Source organism: Elephantulus edwardii, unplaced genomic scaffold (assembly GCF_000299155.1).
Source record: "Elephantulus edwardii isolate Elephantulus edwardi_28Jun2011 unplaced genomic scaffold, EleEdw1.0 scaffold00237, whole genome shotgun sequence".
NCBI lineage: Eukaryota > Metazoa > Chordata > Mammalia > Macroscelidea > Macroscelididae > Elephantulus > Elephantulus edwardii.
In genome coordinates this window covers 3,645,757-3,665,328 of record NW_006399987.1, presented here as the reverse complement: position 1 = coordinate 3,665,328, position 19,572 = coordinate 3,645,757, and the positions used below count along the sequence as shown (strand labels likewise).

General features: G+C 57.9%; 2 protein-coding genes across 2 annotated transcripts in view; one reads left to right on the top strand and one right to left on the bottom strand.

Moving 5' to 3' along the window:
* Positions 1 to 1,739: 1,739 nt before the first annotated feature.
* PRKCSH (protein kinase C substrate 80K-H) lies at positions 1,740 to 12,667 on the bottom strand. Its single transcript, XM_006898795.1, has 16 exons — positions 12,583 to 12,667; positions 12,254 to 12,370; positions 11,425 to 11,520; positions 11,278 to 11,335; positions 10,431 to 10,548; positions 8,197 to 8,326; positions 5,438 to 5,522; positions 4,583 to 4,661; positions 3,761 to 3,847; positions 3,352 to 3,531; positions 3,194 to 3,290; positions 2,633 to 2,702; positions 2,345 to 2,434; positions 2,146 to 2,220; positions 1,970 to 2,069; positions 1,740 to 1,886 (listed from the first exon to the last, which is right to left on the bottom strand). The coding sequence occupies exons 1-16, from the start codon at positions 12,665 to 12,667 to the stop codon at positions 1,740 to 1,742; spliced, it is 1,614 nt and encodes a 537-aa protein (XP_006898857.1).
* Positions 12,668 to 13,695: 1,028 nt separating this feature from the next.
* The window catches only part of CCDC151 (coiled-coil domain containing 151), a 9,960-nt gene continuing 4,083 nt past the window's right edge, over positions 13,696 to 19,572 (top strand). The window contains exons 1-7 of the mRNA XM_006898856.1: positions 13,696 to 13,939; positions 16,448 to 16,569; positions 16,670 to 16,747; positions 18,112 to 18,279; positions 18,366 to 18,467; positions 18,559 to 18,684; positions 18,861 to 18,983. Coding sequence (XP_006898918.1) covers positions 13,696 to 13,939; positions 16,448 to 16,569; positions 16,670 to 16,747; positions 18,112 to 18,279; positions 18,366 to 18,467; positions 18,559 to 18,684; positions 18,861 to 18,983 — 963 coding nt within the window. The remainder of the gene's footprint in view (positions 13,940 to 16,447; positions 16,570 to 16,669; positions 16,748 to 18,111; positions 18,280 to 18,365; positions 18,468 to 18,558; positions 18,685 to 18,860; positions 18,984 to 19,572) is intronic.

Here is a 19,572-nt window from a genome sequence, read left to right as displayed (position 1 = left end):
GTACTTTTTTGCCGAATTTAGCTTCTTGTAGTTTTAACTTATTGCTATGTTAACTATTTATTATCCCTGTTGCCTTGTAAAGACATTTGTGTATATTTCTGTTACTTCATCCAGTTTGCAAGTTAAAGGAACAATGGTGTTCTCTTTCTTTCTTTCAGTTTTGCTGAGATGTGGTTATGCCTAATTTATTTAAAAAAAGGGGAAGTGGAATCATTAAAGTAATAATTATTAATAACAGTAAAGGTAGCTGAGCGGCAGCCGGGGTGCGGGCCCTGTGGCCAGCCCCGCAGCCAGCAACGTCCAGGTCTCCATGGGTTAATTTTTGCTCGTCTTGAGAATTTTTTCAGTCCTATTTAGCTGGTGAAGACCCTAGCTTGTTCTTGATACACGAACCTATTTATTCTTGTGGTTTTGAGTCCTACCACCCTCTTTCTTCCAGCAGGGCAGGTAGCCCCCAGGGGTCCCCCCCTCCCCTGCTGTTTCTTGGGGCTTTCCCCCTCGCCCCCCCCACCCCTCGCCAACACGTGTGCCCACATGGGAAGCGTGCTCGAGGCGTTTGTGAGCAATAAGGGCTGGGTTTGTCCCCCACCCTGGGGAGGCTAGGCTCTGGAGAGGGGGAACCTCCCCACCCCCCATGGAGGCCTAGGTCCCCGCCACCCCCAAGACTGGGAGGGGACGTCTTTTTCTAAAACACAGAACTCAGCCCAGCCAGGCCCCCTCCCTGGAGGCCAAGCCCTCACCCCAGCAGCAGGCTGGGCCAGGGCTCCTGGGGAGGGGGCCAGGGGCAGGGCCAGTGGGGAGTGAGCCCAGCCCTCCCTTCATCCTGTTACTTATTTGGAAGGTTTCAAATCACGACAGAGTCCATGTTGGAGGTGATTTAAAAAAATAAAAAACAAACAAAAAAAGACAAAAAAACCCAAAAAACAAACAAAAAAAGAACCCAACAAGAACACTTTGCGTTGCGTTTAGACTATTTATTACCGGGATTACAGGCCTGGCCACGGTAACAGACTTTTACATGGAATTGTTTAATTATTTGTACTTTTCATGCCAGAAAATAAAAGTTCAGAATCTTACAGCTTGGGATGTCTTTGTATGGGTGTGTGGGGCTGCATGGTGGGGAGACTGTGGGCCTCTCTGGGCTGGGGTCTCCTCTAGAGCTGAGCTCCCATACAGAGAAGACTCAGGGTGAGAGACGGGCTCCCACAAAAACCCAGTTGGAAGCAGCAGAGCTGGACTCGAACCAAGGTCCACCCATCTTATGAGGCCTTTAGTGTAGCGCTAGCTTGATGAGGGAGGGAGCGGCAGGCTGATCCTTCCCAGCCTCCCACCCGGCCCCATTTCACGCAAGCAAAGCAAGACGCAGACACGGGACTGGTGGCAGCCACGTTTATTATTTTCCACGTCACAGATCAATTCACTCACTCCCACCAGGGAAGTGGACAGGGGCAAGCCACCAGTAGGGGCACAGGCTCCAAGGTTGTGTCCTAGCGTGCCCCTTAGGGCCCAGTGTGGCCCCCACAGAACCAGGCACTGTTCTTGTCTGCTGGAGGAGGACCAGGAGCAGCCTGGATCCACACATGTGAGAGGTGGGCATTTCGATGGGGCTGGGTCATGGTCTCGGGTTCTGGGACAGGAGGAAGAGAAGGAGAGATGGAGGGGTCAGTGGGGCACGGGGCACCGAGGCTGGCAGCCAGACCCCAGCCCCCCAGCCTGCTACCTCGTCCCAGGCTCAGCAGCTAGAGCTCATCATGGTCCCCGTCAGCGGGCGGCTCTGGCGGTGGCTCCGGACAGGCGGCCGGTGTGGTCAGCTCCATGAGGTACTCACAGCGGCTGGGCTCTGTTGTGCTGGTCACCACCGTCTCCTTCCCACACAGGAGCCGCACCTGGGGCAGGGCCAGTGGTGGCTGGGTGGGCTCTGCGGCTGGAGCCAGACCCTCCACCCGCCCACTGAGGGCCAGGAACTCACTGTGGTGGAGCGATTGGGGCCCTGCCAGCAGCCTGTGCCCTGCTCGTACTTCATGGCACTGAACTTGTCGTGCTCGGGGCCGGCCCAGGAGCCCCACGTGCTGTGGAGAGGGGGTTGCTGAGGGCTGGCCGGGGGCGTGGGGGCAGAGCAGAGGGCATGTGACCCCAGACACTCACCCAAGGCTGGTGGGGGAGCCTCCGTGTTTGGGTTTCTGTGAGACAAGCTTGAAGGGACAGAGCCGATAGACGTACCTGTCACAGGACAGAGCTGATGAGCAGGGGGACACAGGAGACACCACCAGCTGCAGTGTCCCCACATCCAGAGTGCTCAAAGCCCAGCCCCCGCGCCCCTTCCCTGGAGAGCAGCCCCACGCACTCGTTGGTGGTGAGCTCGTAGCACTGGCTGTAGAGGTAAGCGAACTCCCCGTTGGGGCCAAAGTCGAAGGAGATCTCCTGCTCCAGGTTCCTGGAGGGCAGCAGGGCGGTGAGGGGTTGCGGTGGACAGGAGCAGGCCCAGGGCCTCAGCCTCGCAGAGCTGGGGCTCCCACCCGGGCCCCTCCCACGGGAGCCACCTTCTCCTGTTACCTCGGTGATACCCAATTACCACCTCCTCTAGGGAGCCCAGGCGCAGGGCTGTGGGGCGGGGGACCAGGGGGCCCCGCACCTGATGGACTCTTCCATTTCCCTCAAGGACTTCTCGGCTTCCTCAAACTTGTCGCGGGCCTCCTGGGCAGCTGGGGGAGGGGCAAGGAGGTCAAAGGTGCCGCCACGGGAGGGAAGGAGAGAAGGTGTACAGCTGCTGCCCCCACCCCATCCCCACCACCCCCACCCCCGGCCTGCTCTGGCACGACTGGGCCCCAGGAGCGCTGTGGGCGCCTGGCAGAGCCCACCCGGGCCCTGGGCAGCGGGACGCGCAGTGGGGAACAGGGCTGGCTCCTTGCCCGTCGGCGTGACACAAACAAGCCGGGCCTGTGAGGACGCAGGAGGGTCCCTGGGCTGCTGGGTGGGGCAGGCCTCCCAGCATTTCCTCCAGGAGCCCCTCCTAGCTCTGCCACCCCAACCCACTGCAGGAGAGGGTGGGGCCAGGGACCCCTGTGAAGGAGGCTGGTGGGACTGAGTGTGGGATCTTCTCCTCAGAGGCCGTGGGGCTGCTGGGAGAGAGGGAGGAAGCACAGGAAGCGGCCAGCACACCCGCTGACAGAGGCCGCTCGGGGCCCAGCCTCACCGTCGATGAGGGCCTGGGTCTCCTCGTCGTAGGGCGGCATCTTGTCCTCCTCGGTGGGGCTGGCCGGCTGGGGGGGCACCTGTGGGGGCAGGCGCTCCTGAGGGAGGGGAAAGTCAGCCGTGGACCCCTGACCCTGCCAGCCCCTTCCCCTCACACACCTTGGGCTGCTCTCCCTGCACCTCAGCCTCAGCCTCTTCCTCCTCTTCCTCTTCCTCCTCTTCAGCCTCCTCCTCCTCCTCCTCCACTTCCTCCAGGGGCGGGGAGGGCACTGGTGGCGGCTGCTCCTCCTTGGGCTCTGTCAGGTCAGCAGTGGGCGCAGGAGGCTCAGTGGGCAGCACCTGGGAGGCCGAGGGGATGGGGTTGATGCTGTGCACGCAGGGTCCACCCACCCGGCACCCAGGCCGGGGTCCACACTCACTCCATTGCCCCGCTGCCCCAAGGGAGGCCTCCCCTCCTTGGAGGGTCTGGGGAGGGGATGGCCGGGGTGGGCCTGTGCCAGGACGAGGTGGCACCTCCACGAGGTGGTAGAAGGGGTTGGGGGAACACAGGGGCCCCTCTCCCACTGACCTCAGACCGGTACTTGTCCCGAATGGCAGCCCAGACCCGGTCATAGAAGGCTGTGGCGTCCGCCTGCGAGTCCCCGCCAAGGAGGGCCTGTGGTGTCAGGATGGTGTCAAGACTGGGGCCTCTGTGTCCCCTCCCGTGGGTGCCGGCAAAGGTGGGGTTCTTAGGCTGTGATGCCGGGCACGACATAAGAGTCCCCGTCCCCAGCCCCAGGGTGCCCAGCTGGCCCCTGACCCTAAGGGAGGTTAGGAGAAGCGGTGGCCACAAGGGGACAGCACAAGCCTGTAGGAGAGGGGCGGGGGGTGAGGTCACTGTCCATCACCAGAGGGACAGGCTGAGAGAAAGAAGAGTCCCGGAGAGCACCAGACCCCCAAGGAAGGGACCCAGCAGCGGGCAGGGATCGGGAGGTGGATGGCCACAAAGGGGACCTGAGGAGTGGTAGGGGAGGGGGAGGTGAGGGGAGGACAGCTGCAGGCCTTTTGGAGAGGCCACGGAGATACACACACTTGAGGAGCCAGGAGGGGGCTCTCGGGGTGGAGGTAGACATGGGGTGAGGCAGACGTGAGTGGAGGCAGATGTGGGGGCGCCATGATGCCAAGCCCCACACACTGGGAAAAGCTGCCCTGGGCAGCGGCCATTCCAGCTCGCTCAGGCGTGGCGGGCAGTGTTGGCCACAGCTGGGTACCCCCGAGGCCCCTGGCCTGAAGCCAGCAGGGAGCTTTCCATGGGAGTGGCCCTGAGCCAGCCTGTCCCCACCCACTGCCCCAAGGTCACCCTGGAGGGAGCTTGCTCTAAAGGTCCAGGTTGAGGGGCAGTGGGGGGTACCTGGGCTTCTCCTTCTGACAGTGCCATGTCCCCATCCGTGTCCAGCTCTGGGTGGGTCTGCAGCTCAGTCAGGGAGACCCTGTGGGGGTGGGAGAGGGACATATGGTCAGGGAGGTGGGACCCCTTGCTCCCAGCCAGGCACCCTGCAGACATGGGCACCCCATGGTGTCTGGTCACCCTCTGTGCAGGGCCCCTCCCCAGGATTAGAAGTAGTGGAAATGGTGGGGCCACATGAAGTGGGGAGGTCTGGGGCTGGGAGCCCTACTCTGGCCCTCACCCCCGAGGTGGGCCAGGTCCTCTGCCACCCAGCTCGCTGATTCCACAATCTTGAAGGGGGTCAACAAAAGGAGTGAGATTGGAAGACCCAAAGACCCCCATTTCTCCAAACCCACCAAGGGTCCACCTCCCCTCACCTTCAGAATCCAACACAGCAAGGCTGTCCTGTGCCCTCTCTAGTCAAGCCCCCATGACCCACATGGGTCAGTGGCCTGGGTGTCACACCCTGCTCCCACGATCCTGTCTCCAAGACCACCTCATCATCCTAGGCTCTGTGCGGCTTCTCACCTGCTCAGCGTACCCTCAATGGGTCACTGGCCTGAGGTCAATAGGCCAGCTCTGAGGAACAGCCGGCACTCAAAGCAGGACTGGCTTCTGCCCAAGAGGTCAGGAACAGAGTGGGAGAGGGACTGTCCCCTCCCTCTGCAGTGTGTACCCATCTCACAGAGGACATAGAGGCCCCCAGCCAGAGAGAAGGGGAGCTGGTGGTGACGGGCAAAGGGCTCAGACTGGTCTCTAAAGGCCAAGGTGGGGGATGGGACCCAGTCCTGGGGCAGGGCGGCAGGCGGGGACACTCACATCCCATCTACGTTGTCGTCCAGCTCCTGGAAGGCACTGGCCGCCCGCTCCTGCTCCTTCTGGGCCTTGGAGGCAGCCTGCTGCTCTGTGGAGCGGTCAGCCCATCAGCCTATGCCCCGCTGGCGGCTCCCAGCACCGACACCCCACAGGACCATTTGCCCCCAGCACCCACTGTGTGCCAGGCCCTCCAGTGTGGACAGAAGTCACGAAGACCCCAGTCCTCTGGGTCGAGGGGGAGGACCAGTGGGGTACCGCCACGGCCAATGCAGAGTGAGCGAGGGGGAAGACTTAGGAAGGGGGCACGGGAAATTCGTGACAGAGGAGGCTCCAGGCCGAGTCAGGCTGGGGCTGGGGTCAGCCTGGGGCACGAGGGTGGAGGCACAGGTTGGGTAGATGCTGGGAAGGCAGGAAGAAGGGTCGATTCTGGGCCAACTCTGCAGGTGGTGGCGATGGAGTTTGCCGATGGGACAGATTAGGTGCGATGGAGAGAGAGAGAGGGAGGGAAGATCCCAAGGCTTGGAATTTGAACAAGTGGAAGGAAGGACAGCGAGCTGTCCTGACCTGCAGAGAGACATCGCTGAGGGAGACACAGAAGAGAGACCAGGCTGTCACTCGCAGGGGCTGATGAGACTGGGAGAAGGCTAAGCTCCACGCCCAGGAGGTCCGATGAGGAGGGAGCAGCGATGGCATTCAGGGGGACCCGAGGGGACTGGCTAGGGGGAGCTAGCTTGTTCCCCAAAGAGGCCACGGTGCAGGGCCCTGGCCACTGGAGGGTCCCCTCATCCCCACCGAGAGCAGGGGCTGCAGTTATTAAGCCTGTGCTGTGTACCAGGCCTTGGCTCGGCCCAGGCTGTGGCGACGCCCCGGTTTCCCGAGTGTTTTGGCTGCTAACTGAGAAAGTGGCAGATGGAAGCCAGCAGGCGCGCCGCGGGAGAGCAAGGGGGCAGTCTGCTCCTGTGACAGCTCAGCCTCGGGGACCCTACGCGCAGTCCGACCCTGTCCTCTGGGGTCACTCAGAGCCGTGCGATCCCACGATGCTCCCTCAGACAGGGCTGACCACTGCCCTCCACAGAAGCCGGGACTAAGACTTGGGCAGGGAAGGGACTTTTGGGGTCACGCGGCTGCTCAGGGCACAGTCGCACGCCAACGCGAGGCACAGGCCCCCAGAGCCAGGCTCAATCTGTCATCCTCTGGGATCTGGGTCAAGATGTGGAGCCCTGAGCTGTGACTCAGCAGCCTCACGCTGAGAACGTGTCCGAGGGAAAAACCGGCCCGAGTCTGCCAGGACACACAGGAATGGGTGCTCTCGGCACTGTGAAACGAGGGGGGCAGGCAAAGAAAAGACTTGGAAACGCTCTTTCTTAAAACAGGCCTGGCGGGGAGGTGCTCTCTCTCCCTGGACCTAGCACTGAAGGCAAAGAGTAAAACATGAGAAGACTTAACTTCGAAACCTAAATCACAAAAACTACAAAATGTACTACAAAGACAGGGGGAAACCCCAGTAATTGGTCTGAACAGATTCTGCCTGAACCAGAGGATAGAATACTACGCAGCCGTTAAAAGGAGGCCGTACGCCTCATCATCTCTCCCCGCACTAGAAAAGCTGTGGTCGAAGAGATCCCAGCGGGCCTTTAACCTGCACTCGCCGGTGGCAGGGGCTCCGGTGGCCTTGGTCACCGCTGTCCCCCAGGCCCTGTGTGTCCTGACTCGGAGCAGGTGCTCGGCAAATGCTGGCTGGCTGGTTTCAAAAAAAGAGGGTGAACCAGCTGGCGGCGGGGGAAGGGAGCACAGATGCTCAGAGAGATGGGGGGTGACCACACGCGCTCGGTTCCCACTGGCCCCCTAGTTCCTGGGAATAAAACTTAACAGTTCACCTCTGAGTCTTGTCAGCAATGCCTTGTCCTCATCATAGTTTGGGGAGGCCCCTGCCCTGACTCCCCCTGGCTTGCTCCAGGGCTGGGGTTCCCACTCCCCTCAACAGATGAGCACCTCAAGACTTCCTGTCATGGCCGCACAGCCTACCAACAGCGAGAAATGCCAGACAGAGGAAAGAGTCCTCCCATCCTTACAGGCGCCCAGAGACACCACAGGCCTGACATCAGACTCCACAGTCGCCCAGCCAGCGGCCACGACGCCCAGCAGCTTGACTCTGCGACTTCTCGGGTCCAAAGTCACAGCCAACAACACAAGGAAGATCGTGATAAAGAAGGTCAGGTCATCCCTTCAAAAAGGACCAGGCTCTGACCAGTCAGCGAGGACAGCCGAGGCACCGCAGCAACGCCAGAGGCTGCCTGGCCGGGGGGGGATTCCAGACACGTCAAGGGGCAAGGGCGACGCAAAGGAAAATCCAAAATGGCTAACTGCATGGGGACCCCTCAGCCATGAAGCTGTGGCCCAGGGGTGTCCCAGGAGGGCTAGGCGGGGCCGGAAGTAACCCAGCCTAAGCAGAGACCCCCGTCCACACGCTGCGTGCGGGGTCCGAGGATCCCCAAGCCAGGGATGTGGGCTGTGAAAGGTGCTCCCTGAACAGCAGTGTCCTCAGTCAGTCAGCAAAAAGGAGAATCAAGTCCCTTCTGCGAAGACTCCTGATTTCGTGCCACAAGTCACTACAGAATTACCGAGAGGATGACCGACCAACACACAAAGATGAGCAGGCGCAGAAGGAAATAAGGAGCCATTCTAGTCGGAATCACAAGCAACAGGTCCGGGCCGGCCCTGCCTGGGGCAGAAGGGCGAGCGCCCGGGCTGCCCGCACGTACCTTCCCACAGCTTCCGATGCTGCTCTTTGGCTTCCTTCTCTGGCTTCTCGGCCTCCTCCTTCACCATCCGCAGCGTGTCCACCTGGTCCTCCAGGGATTTCTTCCCCTCCTGGAGCTCAACGAGCTTTTTCTGGGTGGGAAGAAGACGGGAGCCCCGTTCTGCTGCTTGGCCCCATCCTCATCGCTTTGCATCTCCCTGCCTCTTGTCCACAGGACACCCGGGGGGCAAGACCTCCTCACGGGGTCTGTCCCCTCACTACCATTCCCTCGGCCTCTGGACAGGAGCCCTGGGCAGGTTCCTGAAAGGTCTCTCCCACCCCTCCCGCTCATCCCTGCCTCACACCAGGATCCAGACTTTCTGAACAACACTCAGACCCCAAAACGCTCCTGGGTCTCTTGGTCTTTGTGGACGCTGTCCCTTCTGCCTAGAAGATCCCCATGGCTAACCCCAAACTAGCCTAGTTTTCACCTCAGACAGAAATAATCTCCTTCAAAACAACTATGAGGTAACATCTTGCCCCGGCAACAACAGCAAAGTTCAACAGGGCGGCAAACCACCAATGCTGGCGAGGTTGTGGACAGACGGCAACTCTAATTCACTGCTGGTGGGAGTGTAAAATGATGCAGCCATTACGGAGAGTGGTCTGCTGCTTTCTCAAAAAGTTGGAAATAGAAACACCTTTTGACCCAACAATTCCACTACTGGGAATATACCCTAAAGAAACCAGAGTCACCACTCAAACAGATGATACATGCAAACCCATGCTCACTGCTCCATTATTCACAGTTAGAAAGAGACGGAAGTAACCCAAGTGCCTCTCTACAACTGGATAGAAAAACTATGGTACATTCACACAACTGAGTATCACAAAGCATTGAAAAACAATGAAGTTGTAAAACATTACACAACATGGGGGAGCTTGGAGGACATTATGCTGAGTGAAATATCTCAGTCACAAAGGGACAAATACTGCATAACACTGCTGTTATAAAACAGGACTGACGTGGGAGGTTGTGGGGAGAATAGGAAGAGTGGTTTGATAATGAACACTTCATCAGAACAGAGAAGGACTATCTGAAAAGATTAATGTGTGATTAGACATTATCTGTATGACAAAAACGTGGAACAAGGGGTGCACTGCAATGTGGACCAGGGAGAGAGAGAGAGAGAGGAAAATGTGCAACAATGAATGAGAGCCCAACCTTTCTGTAAACCTTTGTTAAAATCACAATAAAAAAGAATCTCTTCCAGGAAGTCATCTCTACTACCCACGACAAGAGGTACAGGATGTGGAGGGGACTTATCCCCTCTGTGCCTCCTGACCTGAGCCTCTCTCCTCCTAGCTGCCCTGGGTGGTCCTTCCCACTGGACAATGTGCCCCCGAGGCAGGTCCAGATGTGGTTCCCACTCCTGCCCAGCGTTTGACATGTTCTGCACCTCTAAGGTCAGTTACGCCAAGAAGGAAGGGGGGCACTAGGCAGGTTGCGGCCAAAAGGACAGACAAGTGGCCAGAGTCTCCGGTCAGGCCAGGCCAGACCAGGCCACTCAGTCAAGCCTGAGCCCCCAAGAGCTTGCTTTCTCCCTGACATCTCGGCTAGCACCTCAGCCTGGCCTCCTGCCAGGATCCTCAGGAGGGCTGAGGGTACTTGGAGCTCATCTCCCAACGTGGTTCCCCCACTGCTCTCTCAACTTGAGAGGAGTTGTGAGGTACGAAGAGAGGGATGTGCAATCTTCTCCGGCCAGGCAGAAGCCCGGAACAGTGAGGATTCTGTGCCGTCAAAAAGACTGAGGGGCTGCAGGAGAGCTAAGGAGACGCAGCCTCTTCAGGCCCTCACAGGGCCCACCCTGCGAACTCACGATCACCTTGCTGAGTCCTCCCCAGAACTGGGCAGCCGTCACCCAGTAGACAAGTGACCAGAACGCAAAGAGGTGCCCCTCCTATCCCTGGGAGGTGGTGGAACGCCGGCAAGCCCAGCTCAGGCTAACGTGCAGAGCTCTGCTCTCAACATCTGTGCCCACAACTCCCACCTGATAACCTATAACCAAACCCCTGCCTCCCTGACGGACAGTGAGCAAAGCCCAGCGCAGACAAGCAGTAACTCGCCCCAGGACACTAGTTGGGGGGCAGGGATCAACCCCACCTGGACCTGCTGGCCTGGCCAGCCCTAGCCTCTCGCCCAAGGCACCTGGACCTCTTGGGGGAAAGCCCTGGGGAGGGGTGGGGGGCCCTCACCTGCTTCTCCTCCCGGGCCTTCTTCCAGTCCTCAATGAGGATCTTCTTCAGGCGGAACCCCTCCCGGGTGACCTCCGCCATCTGCTGCAGGGTCTCCCTCTCCTTACGGCCCTTCTCTCTGGGGGGAGGGGACATACAGGCCACCGCTAGGGGGCACTCGGGGCCCACCAGGTCTGTAACTCCCAAAGGGCTCAGCCCACCTGGCCCCACACTGGGAAAGGCCTAGAGAGAGAAAGCAGTTCTCCCTCCAGTCTCCAGGTCTCAGGACCAGTACTCTACATCCCTGGCCCGAGGGGGAAGCAGTGAGCAGGCTTTGCCCACCGTCACTGGGAGCATGAAGCCAGAACTCGGCTGCCCAGAGAGAAAGGCAAAATGAGACTACCAGACAGACAGACAATCTAGGTAGCACATATGTGCTGTGTTCCACCCACCCTCTACTTATATGATCTGGAACCAAAAAAGTTTACGTCAGTGCTGGGATGTGGAGCTTCTCTGACTGGACCTTCAGATACCCCCATCCTCACTCCCCACGGCGGCCTTGCTCTGAGCCGACGGGGGCTCACAAGGCCTGCACAAAGACACTTAAGTTACATTCTCCAGTTCAGCTGCGGAGCATGGCAGTGAAAAGCTGACGGACTCCAGTCTGAGCCCAGGTTCTGCTAGCTCCCAGCTACACAGCCCTGGGGAAGCCATTCGACCCTCTCGATTCCAGTGCCCTCATCTGCTGAGTTAGGGAAAGGTGTGCACCACGGCCAGGCCAGTCACGACAGGCTCCCGCGATGCCTGGCAGAGAGCCACAAAGGCGGGAAAAGCGAGGGGGGCCCGGTTCAGCGGAGGTGCCACGTACTTGCAGGTATTCTCACAGACGATGCCGCTGTTGTACTCATCTGTCCCGTCACAGCAGTCTGAGAGCAGAGGTGGGCTGCCATCAGAACTTTCTCCCTGGACATCCCCGCTGGCCTGCCTCTCCCCACCGGGAGACACCTTCACTCACCACACACTCCATCGTTGACCCGACTGGAGGGGATATACAGGGGCTTGTAGCCAGCGTTGGCACAGTGGAAGCTGCCATTAGGACAGGCTGCAGTACCTGGGCGAAAAGAGGTATGCAGGTGGGCAGGGTCTGCTCAGGGCTAGGCACGACCCCCACCACACACACACACACACACACACACACACACACACACACACTCTCTCTCTCTCTCTCTCTCTCTCTCTCTCTCTCTCTCTCTCTCTCCAAGAAAACACAGGAAGGAGGAGGAGAAGCCACACTCAGGGCTGGAATCTAAGCTCTTCCAAACAGGATGCTATCAGCCTCTTGCTCTTGGATTACGCTGCTCTTTTTTTAAAAAAATTTTTTCTTTTATTTTATTATCTTATGTGGGTACAGTCAAATCGGATCTGATTGGTACAGGAGGAGATTGTCCCTTCTCCAGCAGAGCATCTGTTGGATTTGAACCGTGCGCCTCTGGGATCGCAGTGCAGCTCCTTGCTACTATGCCACCAGGGCTCCCTGGATTCCAATGCTCTTCTATCCGTCCTCTTCGCGCCTCTGGGTGTGTGCACCCGCTCACACCATTGTCCACAACACCCTGCAGGATCCTCCAAGAAGCCTTTCCTGACGTCCAGGCTGTAGGGGTGGGCCCTGTGGCTGCCTCCCCAGAACACCAGCCTCGCATTTCTTGCCCCCCATTCAACAGGTAAGCCAGTTCAAGGTGGACTTGGGTCCAGGCTGGTTAACTGAGGCAGCCTGAAATTCTGCAGGTGTTGACGCAATGCCTGACGAATGAATGAATGAATGAATGAATGAAGAAAAGGCTCACCTGGTTCGTCTGAACCATCTTTGCAGTCACAGTAATCGTCGTTGACCTGATCGAAAGGGATGGTGGCAGAGCCATCGAGGCAAGTGAAAGGCTTGGACTCGTCGTAGAAGTGGTGGTCTGGAGAGGACACAAAGGGGTTCATCCCGGGGCAGGAAGAAGCCCCCCTTCAACCACCTATCACCTCCATCGCCCCCGCCAGCCGACCCTACCAACTTCTCTACCCAGAAGCTGGGAAATGGAGCAAAAGGCTTTTGGGCGCCCATCACAGGAGACAAAGGCCGACTGTCCCCCCACCTCCGGCCTGGCGAGGGGTGGACAGGGGCACTCACTGGACAGGGAGACGCCCCGGGGCCGCTTGACCTCCACGGCTGAACAATAGGGGAGCAGCAGCAGCAGCGATGGCAGCAGCAACATCGCTCCTGAGGTTCCGGGGCCGGAAACAAGTTCAGGAGGAAGAAGGGGAAGGGGCGATGGACGCTGCGGCGAGAAAAGGGAGCCAATGGCGGACACTCCTCCCCGTCACATAATGGGACATCAGGGTCCCATCCTGCCCCCCCCCCCAAAGCCCAGCCAAGGCGAGGGTCAACCTGCGCGATCAAACAAGGGGAGTAATCGCCAAAACCTCGGTTCCCTAGAGTCGGGGCGCGAGTTGTTCAACTCCCGCCACTAAAGCCCGAGGGGTTAAATCGTCTCCCCGCAACACACACCCCCTTCAGCCGCCCCTTTTAGAAAACTCAGCTGACTTTTCATTCACCAATTCATCACTTACACGAGGCCAGGGCCAAAGGTCAATACGTACAGCACCGCCCCCTCCCCCACGAGCCCAGCAGCCGCAGTTCCTGCGGCTGGGGGGGGAAACGGAAGTCCTCCACGTCACTTCCTGTCGCAGGCCGCACACCCAGGGCGGAAGGCCTAGGGCGCCATGTTGGGAGTGGCAGACGGGGACAGTGGCGCGGAGACCGCCATCTTGGGTAGGACCGAAGCCTCGGAAGGATAGCTCCGCAGACTCGCGCTTAATGGCGGCGCCAGGTGCCTCCATCTTGAGAGTGGCAGCGCTGCGGTCGGAAAAAAAAGGCTTTTTGCAAAATGCCCGCAAAAAACCCCCGGCAAGGGAACTAAAACGAACACGTGACTCCAAAGCGCACTCCCTCCCCCTCCCTCCCTCCCTCCCCACACACACTTGCGGCGCTGCTCTGCCCCGCCCACCATGGGGAACGCCCCCTCCGGGCGGTGCCAGCCAATGAGCGCTGCGGCGGTTTCCTTGGGCGCGCTCTGCCGGGAGGAGGGGGAAGCGGTTACCTAGCAACCAGAGTAAGCCGAGAGGCCCGCAAAGCTGTCGGAAAGTGCATCCCCAGAGCCCGAGGGATACGTGCAGGATCCCGGACAGGAGTGACTCCCAGTCGCCCCCCTAAGCCCTAGGGGCCCCCCGGCCCCCTCTAATCATGACGTCTCCGCTGTGCAGAGCGGCCTTCGCCAATGTTCCGCCTGCTCAGGACCAAGCTTCAAAGCCCTCCTCCAAGGCCGAAGGCAATCAGCCTCAGGCCAAGGCCGGCCAGCCCCGAGGCAAGGGTGCAGCCCGCGCCTGGGACCCAAGCCGTCCTAAGTCCGGACCCCTCCACCCCATCGGGGTGAAGCGGGCTGTGCACGCACAAGTGGCTGAGTTACAAAGGAAGATACAACTGTTAGGTAAGATGGTTGCAGAGGACACAGGACAGGGGTCAGCCGGGGCCACCCAGTCCTCTCATGGTGCCTGCTGGGGCCTGTGATCTCACTGCCATTGGACTGGGTGGTCAGTTTCTAGAGACAGAAATTGGTACATGCTTCTTGGTTTCTTTTTCACAACTTCTCCCGAGCTCAGAATTGAGCACCCTGTATTTCACACTTTTGTGTAATTAAAACTCTTCCATGGAAAGCTCTGGTGGCATGATGTGTAACTTATACCATCGAGTCAGAACCGACCCATAGCTGACCCTCCAGCAGATTTTCAGAGGCAGTAAGTCGCACGGGAGGAGATTGCCCATCTTTCTCCTGCAGAGCAGTTGGTGGATTCAAACCAGTTGCCTTCGGGTTGACAGCACAATGCCTTACCACTAGGCAAGAAGCTGCGCTGCAATCTTGAAGGCACGCAGTTTGGGTCCACCAGCTGCTTCGAGGGAGAAGGATGGGCAATCTCTTTCTGTGCAATTAGCTGCTTCTGAAAACCTATTGCAAAGTCAGCTATGGGTCAGTTCCGACTCGATGGTACACAACAACTAATAGCAACAGGCCACCAGAGCTTCCTGCCGTGCTGGGATACTGAGTGAAAAGGTTAGCAGTAGTTCAAACCCACAATTAGGTCTTTAGGAGCAAGATTCAAACAGATTTCCCATACAGATGAACAATCTCAGAAACTTGTTAAGAGGGTCCCTATGTGTCTGAGAGCAGCGGGTTTGGTTTTGGTATAATGATTGGAAAGGAGCCTTGGTGACACGGTGAATAAGCTGGCAGGCTAACAGAAAGGCTGGCAGTTCAAACCCACAAGGCACTCAGTGGGAGAAAGATACGGTAGTCTGCTTCCGGAAAGATGACATCCTGCAAGACAGTTCCACTCTGTCTTAGCCAGTCACTATGAGTTGGCATCAATGCAGAGATGCCAGCTTGGTTTTGTTATCATGCGTGGAAAGGCCAGTAGTGGTCAGTGGTAGAAGTCTCGCCTCCCATGCAGCAGGCCTGGGCGGGTTTGGTTTCCACCCACAGGACTGCAGCCATCATTCATCTGTGAGTAAAGATGTGTGTGTTACATGAATGCTGAATATAGGTCAGTGGAACCTCCGGACTAAAGCTAGGAGGAAAGGCCTGGCAATCCATGTCCAAATATCAGCGCAGGAAAGATCTATGGAGCACAATAGTCTGACCGCACTGTGCACGGCGTCATCTTGAGTCACAGGCTGATTCAAAAGCACTTGACAACATCAGATGTGGGGCTCTCGGGGAATGAATGCCAGAGCTTGGTTTTTTGGGAATTCAAGTCTTAGCTCTGTATGAACACTCGACGGGTACTAAGGGGAACCTCTCAGTTTTCTGCATCAGTAAAGTGGAGATAGTGAAGGTGCAAATTGTTATCCCAAATTGTTACCGCTAAGTGCTGTCAAGTCATTCCAACCTATGTGTAACAGACCTCTGTGTACTTGAACAAGACACTTCCCGTTCCTATGCCAACATCAAGGTCACAGCGACATTTGAGCACGTTGTTGAGGACCTTCCCCTGTGTTGTTGTGTGCCCTCAAGTTTAAACTGACTCATAGCTGACGATGAACCGCACGGAAGGACACTGCTTATATCTCTCTCTCGGAGCAGCTGGTAGACTCAAACCACTGGCCTTTGGGCCAGAGCTGAAAATCATTAAGGTTGAGGACAGTGCCTGGCACACAGTGAATCGCTATTTAAAGGAAATCCAACCCCACTGGCACGGAATCAATTCCAACACAGCGAAACTGCCCCTTCGGGTTTCCAAGTCTGTAAGTCTTTGTGGAAGCACACTACCTCATCTCCCTCCCCAGCAGCAGCTGGTGGATTCAAACCGCAGACCTTCCAGTTAGCGACTCAGTGTTTAATCCACTGCACCACCATGGCACCTTAAGTAGAAATCCGTGGTTCTCAATACAGAGGGACCATTTTTGCTCCTTAAGGGACCATTGACAATTTCCAGGGACATTTTTGGTTGTCTCATTTGGCTGAATGGGAAGGTAGGGATGGTGGTGGTCCTGGTCTCCAGGGGTGAGAGTTGAAGGTTGCATTGCCATGCTCAAGAAAGCCCCCCACCACAAAGATGTTACTCAGCCCCAGATGCATCATGCCAAGACGGGGAAATCTGGTGCATCATTGTTTTAATGGTTGTTGTTATTATTAGGGGGGTAACATGGGATAGTGATTGCAAGTGTGGACTCAAGAATGAGACTGTCTGTAACCTTGAACAAGCTGAGCCTCAGTTTTCTCACCTCTTAACATTGGTGTGATCATAATAGCGCCCGTTGACGTCATATAATCTGATCCTTACGAAGCTCTTAGTTCAGAACACAACACACAGCAAATGCTCAGAGTAACATACGGCAGGAACGTTAAGTCATGGTTATAAAGCTCTTCCCTCTGGGATGTTTCCTCTCCCCGCTGCAATGATGCTCTGCTTGTGCTTGCCCACCTCGCCTGCCCCCCCAGAGGGCGACCGGAAGGCCTTTTACGAGAGCTCCCAATGGAACATCAAGAAGAACCAGGACACCATCAGCCAGCTCCGTGAGGAGAACAAGGCACTCCAAAACCAGCTGGTGAACCTGCTCCAGGTGTGGGCGCAGAGACAGCAACGAGGGGGACCTGGAGGGCAGTGGGCACTGCCTTGGGAGGGGACGGGGGTGAGGGGTGACCAGGCTCCTCTCCTCGCAGGGAGATGAGAAAGTGGTGCAGGCAGTGATTCGGGAGTGGAAGTCAGAGAAGCCATACCTGAAGAACAGAACAGGCCAGGTTTGCTCTCCCACCTCCCGTCCCTGTCTGTGCTCTGTCCTCAGCCTCCCCACTGTGCTGTCTGGTCTCCAGTCCTTCAGAGCTCTCTCTGCACCAGCTGCCATGCACTCCCTCATCCAATGAAAGTCATTATTGCATACCTCCTGTGTACCTGTTGGGGGTCAGGTGTTGGGAACCCCCAGTGAACAAAACAGACCAAGTCTCCACTCCCAGAAATCTCACTCACTCACACATACACACACACACAAATAGACCAGACTGTCCTCAAAAGCTGCCACTATAGTTTCAGGGGCCATGAACCAAACATCTTTCTCCCCAAGTGGATTCACACCACCCCGACCTTTCAGGTTAGCAGCCCCGAGCAAAACCGCCTGACCCCGTGCCCACCTCGCGGTCACTGCTGGCCATCTTTTCCGCTGACCCTCCCCCAATCATGATCCCTTTCTCCAGGGATTGCCCCTCCTGGGGAGCCGCCCAACAAACACAAGGCACAGTCTCCCCACCTGGCTTCTGAGGAGGGCTCCAGCTGCACTTGTTCAAAGACAGATTTGCTTTTCCTTTGGGCAGTTGTATATTCAGCACTCAAACTCGCCTCAGACATATGTGACAGGAGCTGAGGCGCTCCGGTGGCTTAGTGAGAAAGAGCTGCGCTGCCAACCTAGATGCACATGGTTTGAATCCACCAGCTGCTCCTTGAGAGAAAGATGGGCAGTCTCCTGTCATGCATTTTACTGCCTCTGAAAGCCTACTGGAAGGTCAGCTGTGAGTTGGTTCTGATTCAACAATTGTTATTATGTGCCACTGAGAGCAACTCATAGCAATCCTGTATACAAGAGCCTTGAGCCTGCTCTGTTCTGAGCCAGCTTGATCATCTCTGACATGCCTGCCCTCAGGACCGCAGTCACTGAGTCAATCCATCTCATGGAGGGTTTCCTCCCTTTCTCTGTCCCTCCACCCTTCCAAGGATGACGTCCCTCTCCAAGGACTGGTCCCTCCTTGCAACATGTCCAAAATATGCCAGATGAGGCTGCAGAATCCTTTCCTCCAAGGAGCAGCCTGGTCTCACCCTCTCTAGGTCAAACCTGTTTGTTCTCCTAGCAGTCCATGGTATATTCAAGACTCTTCTCCAACACCATAGCTCAAAGGCATCAGTTCTCCTTATGTCATCCCTAGTCATTGTCCAGCGGTACATAACAAATTGAATAAGGAAGATGATGAGTAAGGAAGACCAAGAATTCTGCTAGTGACAAATGCGGACTATCTCATCGTATGAGGGTCCTTTGAGAAAGCAGCTAAAGGGTGGTGATGCGGGAGGATCAGCTGGGTGGGTTCAGGCCCCTGCTCTGGCCTCCGCCCTGCAGCAGGCCCTGGAGTTCTTGGACTACAGGCTGAGTGAGAAGATGAAGCGGCTGAACGCCCTGCAGCACGAAGTGGAGCTGAGGCAGAAGCGGCTGGAGGAGCTAGAACTCCAGTACAGCCTGCGGGAGCTCGAGCTGGCCGAAGTGCAGAACAACAACTCCGAGGTGGCCAAGGTGGGGCCACCGAAGCCGGCAAGGGGCCCTGGGGGGTAGTGTAGAAGCGGGGTCAGGGAGCCTCAGCCCCGCCCACTGCCCTCTAGACCGTTAGGAACCTGGAGAATCGGCTGGAGAAGGCGCGGATGAAGGTGGAGCAGGCGGAACACATCACCAGTGTATACCTGCAACTCAAAGCCTACCTGCAGGTGGGAGGACAGGGGCTGCTGCGGGCGGGGGGAGATGGACGCAAACGAGGGGAGCAGGTGTGAACAGGACATAGGCCTGCATCACGTCCAGGAGGAGAGCCTGAACTTGGAGAACCGGCTGGGCACAATGGAGGCCGAGGTGCTGCGGACCAAACACGAGCTGGAGGATCTGCACCTGGTGAACCAGGAGGCGCTCAACGCCAGGGACATCGCCAAGGTGCCTGCCCGCCTGCCTCCTCCCCATCTCCCGCGGTCCTACCCAACTAGAGCTCCTGACCCCGGAATCCGATCCCCAGCTGCCCCTGGCCTTCTCCCCCCGCCCCAGGACTCGGTGGCCTGCTTAGCAGGGTAGGGGTGCTAATCGGTGCCCTGGCTTCCCTGGCCGTCCGTCAGAACCAGTTGCTCCTTCTGGAGGAGACGGTGTACCGAGAGCGCAAGGAGCGCGAGCGCCACATCAACGACTGCAAGAAACGAGCGGAGGAGAGGAAACTGCAGACCGAGCGCATGGAGCGCAAGGTGGGTGCGCGCATGGAGCGCAAGGGGGGCGCGCGCAAGGCTGCGCCCAGGGCAGGACCCTCTACCTACAGCGTGCGCTGATGCCCCTCTGTGACTGGCCCCGGCCACGCCCCTTGTTTGGTCCAGAAGGAAGACTGACCCTACTTGGCTCTTGATACAGCTAAACCTACTTGACCCTGACTAAGCCCCCACCTCCAGACCACCATCTGTGCCACGCCTCCCCCCACATCCCTGACCACTCACTGTCTCATTCGTTCCCAGCCCCTCCTTTATAGTCCTCTTCCTAGGCCACCTCCAGGAGACTGTCACCTGCCCCAAATCGCCCTCTGCCTCTAGCTGGCCCCTGCAAGCCCCACCTCCCACACTTTCTTTCTCTGCCACCACCAGCCTGTCCCTAACCCCAGCCTGTCTCTCATTCCCATCTGTCCCTGATCCCCCCCTGTCCCTGATTCCTGCCTGTCCCTGACCCCAGCCTGCCCCTGACCCCAGCCTGCCCCTGACCCCAGCCTGTCCCTGACTCCCTCCTGTCCCTGACCACAGCCTGTCCCTGACCCCAGCCTGTCCCTGACTCCCTCCTGTCCCTGACCAC